Here is an 18,939-nt window from a genome sequence, read left to right on the forward strand (position 1 = left end):
CTCACAGTTTTGTAACATTACGCTTAGTTATTATTTGAAGATGCTATAAAGTTACTACGGTTACTGTAATAGCTGAATTACTAATTTTCTACGATATGTGTACGATATAGTTACACCGGGAAAAATAAGACTCGGAAATAAATTGCCAAGCATATATTCACGTTAACTAAAAATACAAATGAAAATGCAAACAAAAGGCCGTTAAATACAAGCGGCTGAAGCGCACGCGACGTGTAGTTCTCAGTTTTCAGCGCCATCTTTCGGCACGTACGAGAAGATCACCGCCGACTTGCCCGGGACGAACACGCTCGCCGTCTCCACGGCCTGGTTACTGGTGTAACTAAAATAAACACAAGGCACTATTTATACAAAGAAACTACTCTTAATGATCAATTAATGTAACTTCACTTAAATATAACTTTGACTGTAACTAAAAGCTGCCGAGTTATGATAATGGAATAAGTTGGAATAATGATTACTAGCAACTGTGATTCGGTGATGTAAGATATGTTTTGGACCATTCAAATTATTGTTAGTAAAATAAATAAGTATTCATATAAATGTGAAAAAAAATAAAGTAATTGTTTCATACTTTACTATTTTGAGCCAAACTAAAGAACAGATATTACATGCACTAAGTATAGAAGCTTCGACGGAGGCCCTTATAGTAATGTACTCACTTGGAGGCGAGCTTGGTGTTCCTCGACACGTGATGCACCGCGAGGGAAGACGGCAGAGAGCGGACTGAAGAGAGAGACACGAGCCCAGAGGCGCCGGGGTTATACACCGACACGTAGCCGGAGTGGTCCGCCTTCCATCTGATGTAACATATCATATTTATTAGACTTAACCAAAGACACAGTCTCAGAAGAGCCGATAATTTTTTGATTTCAGTTTCAAACCCGACCTAAAAAAAATTTTGTGAGAGCTGTGGAAAAGTTCTTCCTCTATAAAGATATAAATAAAAGTCGGTCTGTGTCAAATTAATTGTAAGTCAAGTTGTTATTATTTAATTGTTATGACCCTGTTTGATGTGTTGATCGTCACAAGTGATGATTACTACTGACCCATATTGACAGGTCGATAAAAACATTAGTAGGGAGAAACCAGGACTAGGAGCAGGCACACGATGAATGTCATATCCTTATAAACTTGTCAATACTATATGCCTCACCTGGCGACGGCCAGCATCGTGTCGCTGGAGTTGTGAACGGGTGCGTCAGTCACAACCCACGCTCCGTGCTGCACACTGGCGTCGGTACGCAGTGATATCGCGTGCTTCAAACTCTCGCTCTGTTTTGGGAAACAACATTTTATTAAACTCATCTCGGTCCCCAAAGTGTGTACGACAAAGACGAAGTTTTCCCAGTTTGTCGTTCATAAATCTCCACATGGTTGATCAGGTTGATCTCGATGATTTATAAATTAAAACTGAGAACGTTTAGTAAATTAGTAAATCCGAATAATACTAGTTTCATTTAAATGAATACTCGCGGAAATCTTAGATCTCATTATGAGAACGTTTCGTATTTAGTTTGTCTTTGCAAACTTGTGGTAAATTTACCTACTGTCATACAATAGCATATATATTAATATATTTGATTTAATAATCATTCTATACTCACGGGGGTAGTATCATTGTCATCCCCAGCCAGTTGTTCCAAGACCATGACAGGTGCGGCCGGCAGCAGCATGGAGAACACGGCCGTCTCCTCGTCCGACTTATCATCAGTCAACTGGAAATTTACTCTCGTATTACATTTTATTACATAAAAAATCATCTCAAATCAAAGGAGTTCCATTGAGTTAAAATTTTTACAAATTGTAGTTTGATTGATATATTTGTGGACTTACATATAACGTTGAATTACGACAAAAAAATTAAGGGGGGGTTATAAAAAAAAGGTTATGGCTACTTTGGGACAAAGAAAGTCATGATACGATTAGTAGGAACACTATTGGACACCACTTGATAAAAAATTGATTTAGCCGAAAAATTTAACAAATTTATATATGTATGTAATGTATCTTACAAATTGAAAAAAAAACATATGATAGGACTTTTCGAAAATTTTAAAAATATAAATATTCAAAAATTTACTTATGAAATTTCTGTTATGTATAAAATATTTCATAATTTCGTAGCACGGTTTTATATGTGTATGTATAATATATAAGTACCTGTATGGCGGGCCAGCGGGACAGTCGCTCAGCGAGGAGCTTGGCCGCCCCGGGCCGCGCCAGGTCGACGGGTGCCCCGCTGGCGGGCCGGAGACAACTCGTGTTCCTTTGCAGCATGAACAGCTCCGGCCGGGAAGGTTCCGCTAACGTGAACACCGTCGGCTCTGATACACCGAGATTAAACAATACGTTAAACATGACGTAATTATTATATTATGTTTGCATGGAGATGCAGAGAGCTTTGTGCTTCATGAAAAAATATACTTTATTTCTCTCGTTAAAGTACTAACAGTCCTGCATTGAATTTTTAGACAAGAAAAGGCTGTAGCTGATGTAATGGATTTACCATTTCGTGGTTAGTTCGCACAACCAGGTGGTATAATAATCATGACCCATCCAGGCGATATTCTAAAAACCCTCACCAGAGGAAGCTTGCTCCACGATGTACGACCAGTGAGCCAGCAGCGAGTCCAGCTGTGGCTGGTCCGAAGTCCGAGAGTGTCTCCAGAAGGGGTACTGCGAGTGGTCCGCCCCCGGCGTGCTCCCGGCGCCCGTGTGAGGCAGCTCAGACAGAGGAGGACTGCTCACTAACAGCTGACGGACGTTGTGCAACCTTAAATGATTTTATAATATTTGTATATTAAAAATATAGTTACAGAACTGTCCAGCGACACTGGTGGATAATCACAGTTGAATATAAATTCTTTTTCAACGAAACAACGATTTTTATCGCTACGTCCCCATTCTATGTCGTGTGTGGAGGCTTGTACTAAAACTTTACTAGCTTCCGAGCGTCGGCGACTCATCATACAGCTCTTGTTATAGTGGTAACACAAAGTGTGTGTGTGTTGAAGTCTTAATTCTTATAACAAGAACACTCCAAAGACGACACAATCGAGTTGGTATTGATTAAAACATGGCCTGAATCCCGTCTCTATAAAATGTATTACTTGTGAAAGTGTGGAACTTATATAAAGCATTTTTGTGCTTTTTTTACTAGTATATAGCAACAATAATCAAATTGAAATGCTCTCTGGAAGGTGTATCTAAATTAAACTTCTTGTCTTTGATATATACTATACTTTCATAATACTCAGGACTCAAATAGATGAGGAACTAATCTGACATCTGTACACAGGAAAAAAATATATGTAATGAACAGATATTCTCCACAATATATACCTGATGCCACCGGCTCCGGCCTTCATCCACAGTCTGATGACCTCATCAAACTGTTTGACTACATTAGGGTTGTGGAAGTTGAGGTCAGCAAGTCCCTCGCCATACTGGTGAAGATAGAATTCCTTCCTTTTCTCACTCCAAGACCATGCACCAGTGTTCACTGTGGACACCTACACAAAACACAGACAATATATTGTTATACACTTATTACAAAAATTTGTTAAGGTTATTAAGTAAACTATGTTATATATATAAGTGAGCTTGTTTTATCCTGGGATTGGTTGTGATGTAGTATGGAAATGGAAATAGAACTATGTTGACTCCAACAAATATATATTCAAATGTGTCATACAATCTCAAAAATATACTGATATCTTGTTTAGATATTGGGTATAACACAACTGAATGTGTTAGTTTGTGAAGGCCGATGTATTGAGGATCAATCTAAAAACTGTTATAAAAAAAAATTTACATGTATTCTAAGACATCAGAACACTTCATGGTCTACAATTTATCCCGGAATGCGATGTAATTCCCACGGGATCTGTTCATAACAGTTGTATTTAGTGGCGAGTCACCTGACACAGACTATAGTCGCTGCCGATTGATCACCATATCTTGTTTTAAAACATTTATCTTTCAATGCAATTTCGAAGACGAAGTCGCGAGCAAAAACTAGTGTTTATATATATATTGTGATGTATGAATGGCTCACCCAATCATTAGGTGGTTTGGGTATGGTGGTGTTGAGTTCGGGATCATGTTCATCACTCTTCACCCAGATGAAGTACTCCGAGAACTGCTCTGAACGGTTCTCACTCTGTTGGAACCAAGGATGACTGGTGGAGACGAAGTTGGCTGTCAGGTCTACTATGACCCTGGAAATATAGACAAGTATTGTATAAAACTAGAGAAGCAAATAGAATTATTACAGCATTTTTTGTCGAACACAAAATATATTAAAAAAAATTGTGAAACAAAAGGCAGAGTTGTAGCTAAGGTTTCATCATATAAGTACTCTAATATTGTATATTAAAATATCATTAGTAGTGACATATCTTTATACCAATATAATATTACTAAAAACTTTGTAGTGTTTTCAGAATAACTAAATTAAATTACATGCACTACATGTAATTGTCAGTAATCCTGGACTATGGTCTATGTTCTTACTTGATTCCATAGTTCTTGGCTTTATCAGCAAACTGTTTGAACTTGTCTAGACAGGAGCTGTCTTCGAGCACCTCGTAGGTAGTCTGACAGGTGGAGGCGAACAGCCCAGACACCTGGTATTGCTGGAGAGTGTCTAGATGAGACTCCGCCGTGGTGTAGTCAGCGAGATCCAGATCAACTAGAGGACCTGTCTCGTACCTAGTGATGTGTAAAGTAGGAATTTCAATAAAATATCTTTAATATATAACTTAATACTCTTCATTAAATATTTTCTCTTGAGGTCATACCATATACTGTATCAGTACTCATGACAGACCAATTTTTCCTCATCTATGAGGTTTTCACTTGATATATACATACATATATCTTAATATATTTCTTATTTCACAACCACTAAGGAAATTAAATCCTAATACACTTCTACAAAACAACAGTCAAAAAATACAATTATAATAGTGAATAAAAAAATAATATTTTTTCTGCCAAATTTTACGCATTCAAGTCAAAGTTTGTGAATATTTTTTACGCTTGAATTTATGTAAATTTATAAATTCAAAGATTAATGGAGATACGAAAGATTTAGATGTATATGACAAAGGCAATGTTCAAATGAAACAAAACTAATATTTTAAATGACTGAGACATTATCGTCTCATCCGACCGTAATCACGGTTGCTGCAAAGTTACCGAAGCGTTGGGAGTAGTTAAATAACGTAGGTAGTAGTAGTAGAGTAGTTAAGTAATGTAGTTTTAAAATTATAAAATAACGCGTAGTAATCCGAAAATATTAGTTATATTTTATTTTAATAAATACACGCGAATGTCTTAGATCTCAAGCACAAGGTTATATATGACTATAACAAAACATCATAGATCAATATAGTTCATACACACCTGGTCTTAGGCTCCGGCGCGACACACCTGGGAGCTCTCACAATGATGGCTATGGCCCCGGCCAGCATACACAGCCACAGAGACCAGAACAACACGAACATGAACCAGCGGAGACGGACCCAGAACGGGTCGTCCGCGTACTTCATCAGCTCCTCCTTGGTCAGGCCCGTGAACTGGAATTATACAGGCATAAAACTTAAACACCTCTCGACACTGTGTTGTACAACAACCTAGTAGTATCTGTGACAGAAATAGATAAATAAATAGCGAGGAATTTCAACATTGAGATAATTATAAGTAAACCTGCAATATCTAGATTCAAGAGAACGATGTTCTAGGAATTTTACTTACACATATTGATTGCAATAGTTTTATTATGAACTTATAACCGAGCCGCGACTTATTATACATGTATGTATTTTCCGTGAATGTAATTAGCATTACCCTCTTGTTCGCGTCCAGCTCAATCTTGGCGTCCCCGTTCCTGTGATCCTCGACCACAAACTTGGCGTCCGCCATGTCGACCCTGGTCGTTATCTTCGCCTCCTCCTCCTTCTGTAGTAGTCTCTCTTCGGCCTCGTCTGCGGAGACCTTGTCCCTGGACTTGTGCAGACTCGACTTTGATGTACGGAATTCTGAAAGCAGTATGACCGTTGAGTTACTAAAACGAATTCAAATATTTAAGTATTAATAAAAAATATAAACTAAATATCATTTCAATCCATACAGAATAAAAATGTACAGATAATTTTTATTATTTAACTCTTTAGAGCAGCTGGTCAGCAAAACTATTTTAACATTATTTTTTAAACTTAAAGTTTAAACAACGACCGCACATTCGTCGTTTAAATAAGGGGAGGTATACACGACGGTGAACTGGTTCATACTGTAACAAAAGGTTCAATTCATAGTAACTGTTAAGGAACAAAAGAACATTAGTCACGGTGACGCCGAGGACAAAATTGAAAGACACATACAAGATATGTATAATATATAATAAATTATTAATTACTTCAATATAACTTGGCAATTATAAAATCTATTGAATATCAATTGAAAAAAATATGTACAAAAATGTATATATTATACAATTTGAAATAAACTACAAATGCCTAATGTATGTATTATTTGAGTATTGTTTAATAGCTTATACGATTTAACTCACAGTGACACGTCTGATCGCGATGCGGCCCCCAAAATTACTGAAAACTCACCCGACGTCTTTACATCGGACTTGATATATGAGAAAAAAATTACAATAACTGTACGAACACGGCTTGGGATTTTAAACGAGAAACGGTTCCGTATACAAATTCTGTTTGTATGTATGGAAAAATATTAATTTATTTATTTAGTGCTAAAACAACTTTTAAATATTTTGTTGCATATAAATATATATAGCCCTGTAATTATGATGGAATATAAAATTCATGTAGCCATTCTCGTGTTATATCTTCTGAGCACTGTCCAGTTGATCTCCAAATGTTCCCGAATCTCAACTGGTCTTCGTGTTCCAAGAAACACCAGCCTGAGATGCAACATTCCCTTTACCAGTTTTTGTCCAATATTAAGAATTCAATTTAACCGCGTAACATAATATGTAGTTATATAACATTTTATTTTTCCTACACACCACGTTCATGTAACACTTTTGATCACGTATTCAGATGTGACTTGATAATGTATAACCGTGTACAGTCAGCAAAACACATTACTCTATTGCAACTTCAGCCACAAACATAGTTGTTTTCAATATGTACAGATACCTACCTAAGTCTGTCTGCGTTCATTAAAAATGAGAAAAGTGTATAGATTTTAAGTATATCAGTGAAAGGTGATCCCAACGAATATAGAAATAAACTAATAATAGTGTTTACTAGGTCCAATTTATTAGATTGATGCGTCCTTCGTTCAACAAAGGAGTAACATTTTTATACCCAAACATACACTTTACTATGAGTTTGTTCAGGAACTTAATCTATGATGTGCCGCTGATTTATAAATAATCATGATGCATGTTAAGATTAATGATAATATTCAATGTGATGGGTTGACAAGTCCCAATAAAAAGATCTAAAAATCTCTTAAAAGTTATAAAGAAATTAATTTTTAAATAGAAAATATTTAAAAACAAAACACGCAACGAGCATAAAGTAACAAGCATCTGTTTGTGTGTATGATTTTTCCACTCCGTATTCCCCGTTAGTAAATCTCAAAAACTTCATTTGTTTACATACATTAATGCCATTACTTATGTCGTTTCTCATGACTTATAATATATCACCGAAAGTAACGAGCTAAGACTACCCTCGATAAGCGTTTTAACGACTTTCACTAATCATTCTGTTAATGACCGTAAGTTCAAACAGAAAATTAACCTCATTCATACTCATTAACATTAGACCAATAACAAATAACATTTCAATGAGATTCGAGTTATTTGAACACAAACTATGTTTAGATATCACCTAATTATTATTTGATAATTTGCCGACATCATCTAATTATAATAAATTAAAAAAGTATGATTGTTTAATTGATTTTCTCACACAGAATCTGATCGCCCTACCAGTGTTGTAAGTGAAGGTTTGTATGTCTATTTTATCGTTACACGATTAGGTATAAATACATAAATAACAATAAAATGTACGGCGCTGAAACCACAATCATAGTCTCAAAAAATCCTCAGCATAGAAATGTCAATGCGATCGAAAATAATTTAACGAAAAAAATTTTTAAGTAGGCTAAATTCATTAAAAATTAAAAAAAAAACTTTACCTGTGTTCTGTTAGCTTTGAATTTAAGTACATAAAGATTCAAGATAATCTAAATTCTAAATGAATGTTATATAGATGAGAAACTACTCGCGGCAGTAGCGGCGCGGCGCGGCGGTCCACTGAGGAGCGAATAGCTATAATCAAACCCATTACCGCTGATGGGATTACAAACAGACAGGGTTATCACTTACGCACCACATGTATATAGAATTATATTTTTTTCTAAACATCGAAAGAAACATACGCTACATAATAATCCTAACGCTTTACAAAAACAAAAAACGATAAAAATATTTTATCTCAATATATAAATACGATACAAAACAATTGTTATCAATCTTTCATCAATAATAATATTGTATGTAACAATTTTACCACCAGCATGGAGTGCTAACCCTATCGTAATATCTTGCAATATTACCGTTATTCAAGACAGTATGTTCTAGTGGTCACCAACACAAACAGCTGCTCGTAGTTACATCATTATTAGAAATGTAAGTTTTCTTCCAATTTCTACAAATACGTTATGATATTGTCTAATTTATTTGGTATATACACATATGTGTGTGAGTGTGTGAATGCGTGAGTGCGTGCGTGCGTGCGTGCGTATGTGCGTGCGTGTGTGTGTGTGTAGTAATAATATAGATTTAATATAATTTTAAATAAAAATAATTGAATAAATCTAAGAAAAATTATAAAGACCTCATAGAACTCTGTTCATGTATTATTAATAAGACTGTATGGATGGAAATCTTTGGAATTGAAAAACTTTTTTATTGTAGTTCATTTGATTGAAACGAGTTATTTCTTATTATAGTTGAGCGAACAAATCACATCACATGTAGAACATTTAAAATTAAACTTTTGTATTCAATATGATAACAGAAATTAAATATTCCGCATAAAACGAAAGTGACCCTTTCATTGGGGCTGACTAACAAACACAACATAATTGACACTTCAATTTGGAAATAGATTTTAAACATATTGATTAATAGACAGTAAAATAAAATAATTTACAAGAATATTAAAAATCAAACCATAAATGTTCCTTTTACGAAAAATATATAGAAACTAGGTACTAGCCCCGCTTCGCACGGGCTCTTAACAAAAAATATAATATAGCCTATTTAATTTTATAGAATTATTAAACTTATATTATGATAAGTTTCAAACTATGCGCCCGATTTAAATGATTTAAAAAGTTATTTACAGATACTGATGTAGGCTTGAAAACGAACTAATTTATTTTGATAAGACTTAGTACCGTATTTATGTAAATAGCTTTCCAATAAACGCTTTAGGAATGCCAATATTTAGAAGTTGTAAAATGGATATAGTATGTTATGCTTAAGGTATAGACATATCCCACCCCGGACTTTTCTGTATACCTATATAAGATATACAATTCCCCCATATGTTATGTTGTTATATCTCAGACTTAAGGCAGCGTTTTCGTTGAAAGCTCTCAGACGGCTAATGTTTTCCCGACATCATCAACAGATATCGTTAATGTACACACAAGTAAATACAAAACCTTTCTCGAGAATCACGCTATCGAGTGGTGATAACTGTTTGATAATTGGTGCAGTAGTTTTTCCGTTTATCGCGAAGAGACAGACAGACAGACGAGGGGAGGGACTTTGTTTCATAATATGTATTGAAGAGCATTCTATAAATTGGTCAAAATTTACTTTTTGGTCAAGACTTGTGATATAAAGTGTAAGTATTCTTATAGGCTTATGCCTACACATATATACACACATGCCTATACATTTAGTATGAGAATTGACACAAGCACATAGTATGACCGTAAAGAATTTGATTTTAACCTAAAATTTAAAAATAAAATAAAGGAAATTAACCATTTCATTAAATTTATTAATACTCTCGTCATACAAATTACAGTACAAAAATAAAATCACAATCTCTTAAGCAAGTATGGCCGGATCTGTATATAGAAGAAAAAAATATTTTCAGTCCAGTTATTTATGAAGAATATTTGACTGCATTCAATATGTATTACAATTGATTGATGGAAATTGGAAAAGTTAATAATAAGATTGAGTGATTTCATTAACGTATCCCTCATCAAAGATGACAGGTAGAGAAAACATGATGCAACTATGTATTTGAAAATAAAGCATATTTTTTTCTCTTTTAAAGCTATTTCTATTTATATATTTTTTCTATATTACAGCCTTATTTTATAAATTAGCCTTCTACCTCGCCTTTTATTATACATGTTTCGTCAGATCGAAGAATTAATGAGTGACTTATGTCATCTTATTTAAGTTTCCATAGTCACATACGAAGCGTTTCCCGCCTCTCATACAGTCATTCCAGCGCCATCTGTTGAACAACACTAGAACTTTCTGAATTTAATTAAGTGTGTAACAGATGGCGTTGTTCCACAATGTTGGCCTCGCCAAGATTTGTCTAGGTCAGAGAATGTTAGTCAAGTGTTATCATGTTTCTTCTTCTTTAAGGTTTAATGATGTCGTTAACAAATAATTTTAATCATATTTTCTGTACTTTTCCCCACATTGATCTCTTTGTTACGAATTTAATATAAATAAATAGGCAGCTATGAAACTTTTTAACTTATTATTTACACAGAAACATGTTGAAAGAAGTTATATACGTCAAGAATTCGAGTTTCACTTAGAATTGAATAATGTATAGAAAACTTTACCTACATCTATTTGACCCTGGTTTGATAAAACATTAAAAATTTATTAAAAATCTAATTAACTTATTGCAAAATTATTTATAAAATAATTCGCATTTACAAATTACTATACAATTATACATTAATTCCTATAATAAAGTTTATTAACTAATGGTTCTGATGCAAATTATCAAGGAATTGTTGGAACAACCTATTCCTTTCTCTCTGAATGTTATTGGACTCTTCGACTATATTTATTAATCTATCTAATTTCTCTTCTACAACTCTCTGCCTATCTCTCATTTCTAGTGTAACTTTTCTAAACTCTGCATTCCTCTTTCTCAATAATCTTCTTTTCACTTCATCATTTTGTCCATTAGAAGATTCACCATTTTCAAAAGTTTCTTCGTGTTTAGAAGAAGAATCCATTCCCATCAAAACTTTAGTAATTCTGTCACTGTTGCCGTCTGTTATCTTCTGTTTGATTTCTGGTTGATATTCTCCATCAACGCTATAAATTTCTTCGAATATGTCAAAATATGGCCATTTGAATGCTGTCACCCCACTACGATTCTTCTTTCTTAGTAACCTTATGTATGTCTGTTTGAGATTTCTGAACTTTTTGTCGCAGCTGTCCGGACCCTTGCCGATTGCATTTGCAATATCCACCCAAACATTTTTTTTCCTTATTTTTGGATTTCTAAACTTTTCTATATTTTGCAAGTACAGAGCCAGCATGCCAGCCGTACTCTCGTGATCCCAGTGATCGTCGGGGTCATCTGAAGTCTCCATAATATCGGCCTGATTCAACTGCATGTATTCAGTGTCAGCCTCAATATATTGTATTTCATGTACTGAAAACAGAATCTCCAGTCACAATTATCCCAATAATCTCATCATGTATCGCTTCGACTCCAATATAATTTCAATTGTTATCTGATGCTCTCAATTGGCACATATAAGAACTTCCTCAATTAATTTATTATCATCCCCACGCGTTATGCTTGATAGTCTTCGAGGCTTACCTCTAATAACAATTGATACTGTTTTTCAATACAAAAAAAATCCAACACTTGATGAATTCGTTAAAGAATTAAAAACAAAATATATGCAAATAAAAGACGGATTGCATCAGTCAGCGGAGTTAGCACAAAATGGCGCTGCACAACTAACAATTCGTCCAATGAAAGCGCTTTATAATCCGACCGGTTTAAGATAGCGACAGTGTGAGACATGTTTGTCTTAGGTACGGCTTGCGAGATATGTTAAGTTGTTATTTTACAAATTTCTAAAGGAAAAATAGAAGAATACAAAACTTTACTTATATCAGTATAAATTCATCAGATATAAAATAAAAATAAGGAAATATAATAGAATATTAATAACCAGCTTGATGTAAGCGCTTTTAGTGTATAACTGAATGTATAACTATGATTGAATCAGTATTGCTTTGTTTGAAGTCCAAATTAATCGATTACGCTAAGTCATTCCAAGAAATATTGTCATATACAATGGCATTGTAATAATATCTCGCTAACAATGTTTACTGAATAAATAATAAAACAATATATAAGTTATGGAGGCTTCTTAACACGGTAGTATAATAACGAAGTCTGACATTTCAAGCACCTTTCTACTATGTCAAGGATCGTCTGATAAGGCCAAATTTATTAATGAGGAAAGATGAGACAACCTTCATTTTGTCTTAAATAAAAGTCTATAAAATAATATGGCTCATAGCATACACGAAAAAAACTACCCGTATTCTACGATAGTAAAAGAGAACTACGATCGAATAGAGAATAATTTTATTTTTATAAAACTGAGAGCTAGAATTAACTTACAATTTTTATATATAAAAAAAATACCTGTATCGGATTCCGGGATAGGTTTATAAGAGGCGACGTGGTCCTCTTCTTTGGATTGTGCACCATCTATAGTGAGATGGTTTTTACGCGTCTCCGACATGATGAATTACTCTTTGGCAAACAGGTTCAGCAAGAAATTAATTTTCTCCAATTTTCAGTAATTATACCGCAGCCCACATGAAAAACGTTAATTATCTTTCACCACAACGCGGATTTAATGATACCCGTTCCGCGCTCGTCCCAATGAAGTTCGGGAACGGAGTCAATAGCGAATGAATGAATATATGAATGAATGAAACATGATAATTATTACATGTATGTACCACACCCAAATATAATAATCAATAAGTTGACATTCATTCTTTACTTAAAATTTTCAAGCAAAGTGCAGAATCAATAAAAAAAAGAGTTATAGTTAAATAATATTGATACATAAATTAATTATATTTAATTTAAATTTAATGAATAAACTGTAAAAGTGCTTCGAAAGTCTTTAAATTATGAATTGTTTTGTAATTAAATTTCTTTGTTGTAGTAATATTAATTGTATTATATTAAATAAGATTGTTGCTGATTTACCATGGAATAAACTATGTAAGTGAGTCTTATTTAAATTATATTCTGTTATCTTTTAAAGTTTTAACTGTTTACTTGTTGATTAATGACTAGTTGACAGTTGTCAAGTTTGAAGTTTGGACTTATCAGCTGAGATATAGTCAAATAGACGCATTTTATAAAGAATGCATGATGATTTATTATTTTTATATTAAATCGAAATTAATAAACTATGTGTAAAAAATATTTAAGGATTTATATAAAAGTAAGGGATTATTTTTAATAAAAATGTGTTCTCTACCGCCTGTACCTCCACCTCCACCACCCCCATTGCCGCCCAATTTCACTTTGCCAAAAATATCTTTAGATAATACTACCCCTCCAAATTATGACAATATTTGCCAATGGGCTTTACCTGAGCTCTCTGTTTGGGAAGTATGTGCCAAAAATCAAATATGCCTCAATAAAGCTCCATACCAATACAAATACAAAAAATTTAAATCAATTATGCAACAAGGACCGACTTGTGGCTTAGTCGCTCTCTCCATGCTTCTGGATGAACAGATCACACCCGAAGAGCTGATGAATATAGCAAAACAGAAGGGCTTCAGCAGCAATGGAGAGATGTTCAGCTGTAACAATATGGCCAAACTTGCACAATATGCTATCACTTTGATAAATAAAGAAAATATAAATTTTTGCGTAAAAATGGGCGGTTTATTTAGTGAAGAAGTTATTCTTGAGCTTTTAAATGGTGCTGTATTATTAGTAGCGTATCCTTTTTAATATACTTATATAAACACACATGACACATTTTTTGTGACATTTACAATTTTTAGGTACTGTATTATGATTTCTGTATTTGTGTTCCTGAACAGATAACAGTTACGATGCTGATTTTAACCACTCTCCTTGCTTAAGACGTGGGCACACAGCTCACTGGGCATTAGTCTGTGGTATAATAATAGTCTCAGAGCCGGTGGAGAGTTATATTTCAGATCCTAATAATGTTTATGTGCTGTGCAAACACGGCAAGTCGAGATACCTCACTGCATGGTCTCTCAATGTATTGGATAAGAGTAACAAAAACCTTTGGGAGTTTTCTCCAAAGAAACAACAGGACGGCCTCGTATACACACTGCCTGAAGGTGGGATCGGAGGAGAAAATGGTATAAGAGATCAATTTTTAATATTCTATGGTTTGTGAGTGCTATTCATTGTAATATATTATTTGTTTGTTCCGTATGTGTTTTATTGACATCAATGTTAGTGTGACAGCATGCGATGCATACGGGATTGGTAATGTGAAATAAAACAGAATTATTAATGCAAAATTTTATTTGTACAATAAATACAAATCATACTCGCAAACTGTTAAAACAATAAATCTCATGACTTCACTTAAACATACATAGAGTTCAAGAGCAAAGAAACATGAACCATCATATAGAGGCGGCCTGTTATTGCACCTTAGCTCTTACAAACATATAGATTAAATGGAAAAATCATTTAACTTTGTACTAATTTATTAAACATTAAAAAACTGAATTATGAGCCGTTACGAATTTATTACACAAGAGTAGAAACTTTAATAACACATTCTACAGAATCATACACATACAGCCAAACAAGATATTTGATTTTGCCAAGTCAGTCAGCGTTGAGATCATATCGTTTAATATTACGCGTCAGCGAGGCCTCTACGCTAGGGAATTGAGCTTCTTTTTGTTTTAACTGCTATCAACATATATCATGTATACATACATTACAGAGAGGTTACACTTCTATGAATAAATTAAAACGGCTAAATACAAGCATTTAACACAAAAAGAAATTCCCATAATAATATTATATATATATTTTTTGCACACATCATACAGGACTAGATAATCATTACAATACATATAGTATTTTATGGAATTTTTAATACAAATAATAGTATTTAAATACGAACATGTAATACTGCATCCGCAGACAGAACATAAATAATTCCCTTGAAATTAGCTTTAAAATAATAATAATAATTCATAAATTATTTCACATAAAAGAAACTGAAAAAAAAAACATCGTTAACATATCGTCAGACGGAGACAAAATAATCGTAAATTAATTTCATATGCTTATCATATATAGATTATATATAAACGAGCCGTCCGTGTACGTGTTAACTATCGAACGCCCTACACTAAACACATCGAGTTTTATTCCAGCGGACATCCAGATACATTAACTATTGTCATAATACGTGTTTCACTCGCAGCCGGGCCTTCCGTTAACGAACAGTCAGTAACAGAACAAAATGGAAGCGTTAAAATACAAAATGAATCGGTTTAATTTGGCACTCACTTAAATAAAAACACTTGGAAGACCTCGAAGTGTCCGCGATAGCCTTCAGCGTGACAAGGAGGAGAGGAGAGGAGAGGCAGCAGAGAGATTTTATATAATAGTTTCGACTGGATTACCATACTGTATACTAAATGTTCGTTGCCTTTTATATACTCTAAACATATATGTAACAATTCTTTACACCTACCACGGGTCATCTGCACCCGACTAAACAGACAGTGTACCGTTTCTCTTTAATATTTCTGTCGATCACGAGAAGGTCGTGAAGGAAGAACTGGTAACTGGTCGTGTTTAGTTCGGCTATGCTGGTGGCAAGCGCGTCGACCCGCTTTCCTGCGGCCGGCGGACGCTATCTAATATGTACAACCTAATTTTGGTTTCCGGTCAATTTTCCGAATAAAACTCCTTCAAACTCCCTGCGATACAACTACGAACAACAGTCGACACATGACAAATACACATCACAGCAGCCGCGCGTCTGAAATAAGTTTCGAAGCTGGCTCGGAATACATATTACTAGAGAGTGAGGTTACGAGACTATGACGCTTACAAGATCTAGACGTCGCCTGCTCTAATGTACCGAAAGCTAACTACGAACTAATCCGCATATAAAAAATACAAAATAAACACAGCTAACTCACGCTCGAAACATCGCTGAAACGCTCTCTTACATCACAGATTAAATAAAACCGCCAGCCGTCTGATATGTGACTCGTACTGCGTACACTAAACACTACACCTCCAACGACAAACGGAATATTCACGAACCATGAACTGACGAGTGACATCTTATACTGGAACCGGCTAGAGCTCAACTGATACAGGCCTAGTCTACACCGATTCCGACTCTACGCCGCGTGGGACAGAGTTCAAAGTCGTGCCGCGAACTACGTCTGAAATCGCGACTCCATCGGAAGCTCTACATGCAAGACATTCAAACATCGCCCTTATAGCCGGGTGATAAGCCTCATTATTATCGAACGAATATATTGATGATACGTTCCTATAATTCTACGGCGTATTTTGAACACACCGAGATTTTTCAACGGGAATGACTTGTTTGCGAGTGGAGTCACCGGGTCTAGGAGTCCGAGGGCGCCAGCGGAGCCCCGCACGTGGCCACGGGGAAGGTCTTGACGTGCGTCTGCCACTGGGTCGACAGCTGGAAGAACTTCACGCCGTTCCACTCCGTGCCGTCTATGTACACTGCGGAACAACGGTGGCGCTCAGCAAATATATGATATAGAGAGATCTAAGATTTTCGCGAGTATTCATTAAAATGAAACTAACATTTTCGGTTCACGACGCGTTATTACGTCATTTTTAAAACACATACTCCCGACGTTTCATGCACATCTCCTCTGCCCGCGACCGCGGTTGCTGCACAATAACCGTGACGTCGGGAGTATGTAGTTTAAAATAATAAAATACACATACAAATCCGACAATATTAATTTCATTTTTCTACAGCATACTATATGAAGTAGATAGTTCTTGACCCAAAGTTGCCGTCAAGTTATGAGTTGATCTCAAAGAGATATTTATTGCAAGTGTTCAAACATACAAAGTGGAACTGTCAGCTGCGACCTGCCAGGAATCGCTTTATAAATTATAGCCCAAGGCGTATATTAAATTCTAAGCTACATTTGTAGTTTGGAAGAGCTTTGAACTTGCGACCTCATGAGGAGGAGGTCGGTGGTATTATTACAATCAAAGTCCTGATCTCGTTCCCCGTCATTCCACTACCTTTAAGCGGCGCGTTGTGCGAGCCCTTGGCGGAGCAGATCAGCCTGGCGACTCCCTCCACGGTGTGAGCGCGCCCCCCTTCAGCCTCGCCGGGTTTCTCCTTTTTCTTTCCCAGGCGCATGACTGGTACAAGGACATCAATATTAGTACATTTTCTATATTAATCTACGTTTTGTTGCTACTAACGGATTTTCAATATTTATTTCTATTTTTCTCGTAACGTCGGATGAAGAAGAATATTTCCTTTAGCTAACCCAACACTCTACAGTCTACTATATAAAATGTTCCAACAGGTGAAATAATAATTGTGGGTTATAAGTCTATCGGTCCTGGGTCGTACTTTTTTGTTTCTTTTCCTTGGTGAGGTATGTGATGCAGAGGTGGTGATTGTGCCTGGTGACGAGCAGAGCTCTGAAGGTCGCCTTGAGCGTCACCTTGCCGCCCTCCGCGCCCGCCCCCGCCGCGCTGCCCTCTGAGCAGCGAGCGCCAACCTGTAACACACATACAGGTTTAGTTGTTTCTTACTCGTTTTCCTTCCAATAATTTTTCTATACTTTTCTCCCATATGACATTACGCTCATAACAGATTTTATCAAAATAAATTCAGCAATTCGGCTGTTAGGAGTTTCCAAATAGACGTGACTTTTCTGGCATCATATTAGTTTTAATTATTTAAAAACCATGGAAACAGCGTCAGTCTATTTTGAATGATGAACATCAATATGTTCGTATAATAAACATATGAGTACTGCAGCACTCTTTAATGTTAAGTTCCTTGTAGGGTAATACTAATATAAACGCATGTCAGTGGCCAGCGATCTCACGAAGGTGCAAGATTCGTACCAGCCAGTAGTCCAGCTGTAGTTCCAGGGGCTCGGTCCGTGCGAACGCGAGCGGCGGGGCGAGGTCCGGGGCGGAGGCCGGAGCGGGCGTGGCGGGGGGCGAAGGCCGGGCCGGGGGCGAGCCGCCTTCGTCTAGCTCCAGGGACGAGGGACCACCCTCGCCGCAACCGACTCGCACCTCCTACATATTTATAATTAGGTTAAATTTAACTGTACAAATATTTGGAATGAACTGTTGACTTAAAGTTCAAATAGATATTATGCAAAGAAATTCTAATCGATACGGTTAGCTTTCGAGCCTGTAGCCTCTGTGATACGATGCTTCAGCTGCTGAGGTATCGTATCACGAACGTATTATTTTATCTCCAATCTGAATTTTAATTAATATGTTATTATCGGTGAACATTGCTTTACTGTTAAAATAATAATGGTAGTATTGCGAGGTGGTTACCGCTATGAAGGGCACGAAGGTCTGGCTGGAGTCCTCGTCCCCGGACCGCTCCCGGTAGGCGACCATCGCCTCTCCTATGGGTATGTTGTTGACGGGGCCGATGCTATTGATGTACCTGTAAAAAATATATAAATGTATAACATTAAGTTTATCTTTGTGACTTCGTTGTAGTGTCTCTTGCAAACAAAGTCTTGTGTTTGTTCTCTTTTTAATTGTAATTTCTAACTACCTCTAACTCTTAATATCTGGTTTC

The 18,939-nt window shown here is 35.7% G+C and overlaps 3 protein-coding genes across 6 annotated transcripts in view; 1 reads left to right on the top strand and 2 right to left on the bottom strand.

The window, feature by feature from the left end:
* Positions 1-138: 138 nt before the first annotated feature.
* On the bottom strand, positions 139-13,015 carry LOC116772930 (amino acid transporter heavy chain SLC3A1). 2 transcript variants are annotated; one of them, XM_032665245.2, is made up of 12 exons: positions 12,747-13,015; positions 5,875-6,065; positions 5,431-5,603; positions 4,537-4,734; positions 4,079-4,241; positions 3,364-3,533; positions 2,604-2,794; positions 2,182-2,345; positions 1,626-1,736; positions 1,175-1,293; positions 681-818; positions 139-340 (listed from the first exon to the last, which is right to left on the bottom strand). In XM_032665245.2, the coding sequence occupies exons 1-12, from the start codon at positions 12,844-12,846 to the stop codon at positions 241-243; spliced, it is 1,818 nt and encodes a 605-aa protein (XP_032521136.2). In that variant the 5' UTR covers positions 12,847-13,015; the 3' UTR covers positions 139-240. The 2 variants fall into 2 exon arrangements, with proteins under 2 accessions (XP_032521136.2, XP_032521137.2); XM_032665246.2 differs by lacking the exon at positions 12,747-13,015 and adding an exon at positions 8,209-8,342.
* Positions 13,016-13,412: 397 nt separating this feature from the next.
* Positions 13,413-14,542, top strand: LOC116772931 (actin maturation protease). The gene is made up of 2 exons (XM_032665248.2): positions 13,413-14,074; positions 14,187-14,542. Exons 1-2 carry the CDS (start codon positions 13,590-13,592, stop codon positions 14,506-14,508), a joined length of 807 nt encoding a protein of 268 aa, XP_032521139.1. The 5' UTR covers positions 13,413-13,589; the 3' UTR covers positions 14,509-14,542.
* A 79-nt stretch (positions 14,543-14,621) lies between these two features.
* LOC116772928 (phosphofurin acidic cluster sorting protein 1) overlaps positions 14,622-18,939 on the bottom strand; it is a 58,931-nt gene continuing 54,613 nt past the window's right edge. For all 3 annotated transcript variants that reach the window (XM_032665242.2, XM_032665241.2, XM_032665243.2), the window contains 5 exons: positions 18,687-18,801; positions 18,237-18,416; positions 17,734-17,884; positions 17,394-17,516; positions 14,622-16,853 (listed from right to left, as the gene is read on the bottom strand). In XM_032665242.2, the coding sequence (XP_032521133.2) occupies positions 16,729-16,853; positions 17,394-17,516; positions 17,734-17,884; positions 18,237-18,416; positions 18,687-18,801 (694 nt within the window). In that variant the 3' untranslated portion in view covers positions 14,622-16,728. The remainder of the gene's footprint in view (positions 16,854-17,393; positions 17,517-17,733; positions 17,885-18,236; positions 18,417-18,686; positions 18,802-18,939) is intronic.

This window comes from Danaus plexippus (genome assembly GCF_018135715.1).
Source record: "Danaus plexippus chromosome 18 unlocalized genomic scaffold, MEX_DaPlex mxdp_35, whole genome shotgun sequence".
NCBI lineage: Eukaryota > Metazoa > Arthropoda > Insecta > Lepidoptera > Nymphalidae > Danaus > Danaus plexippus.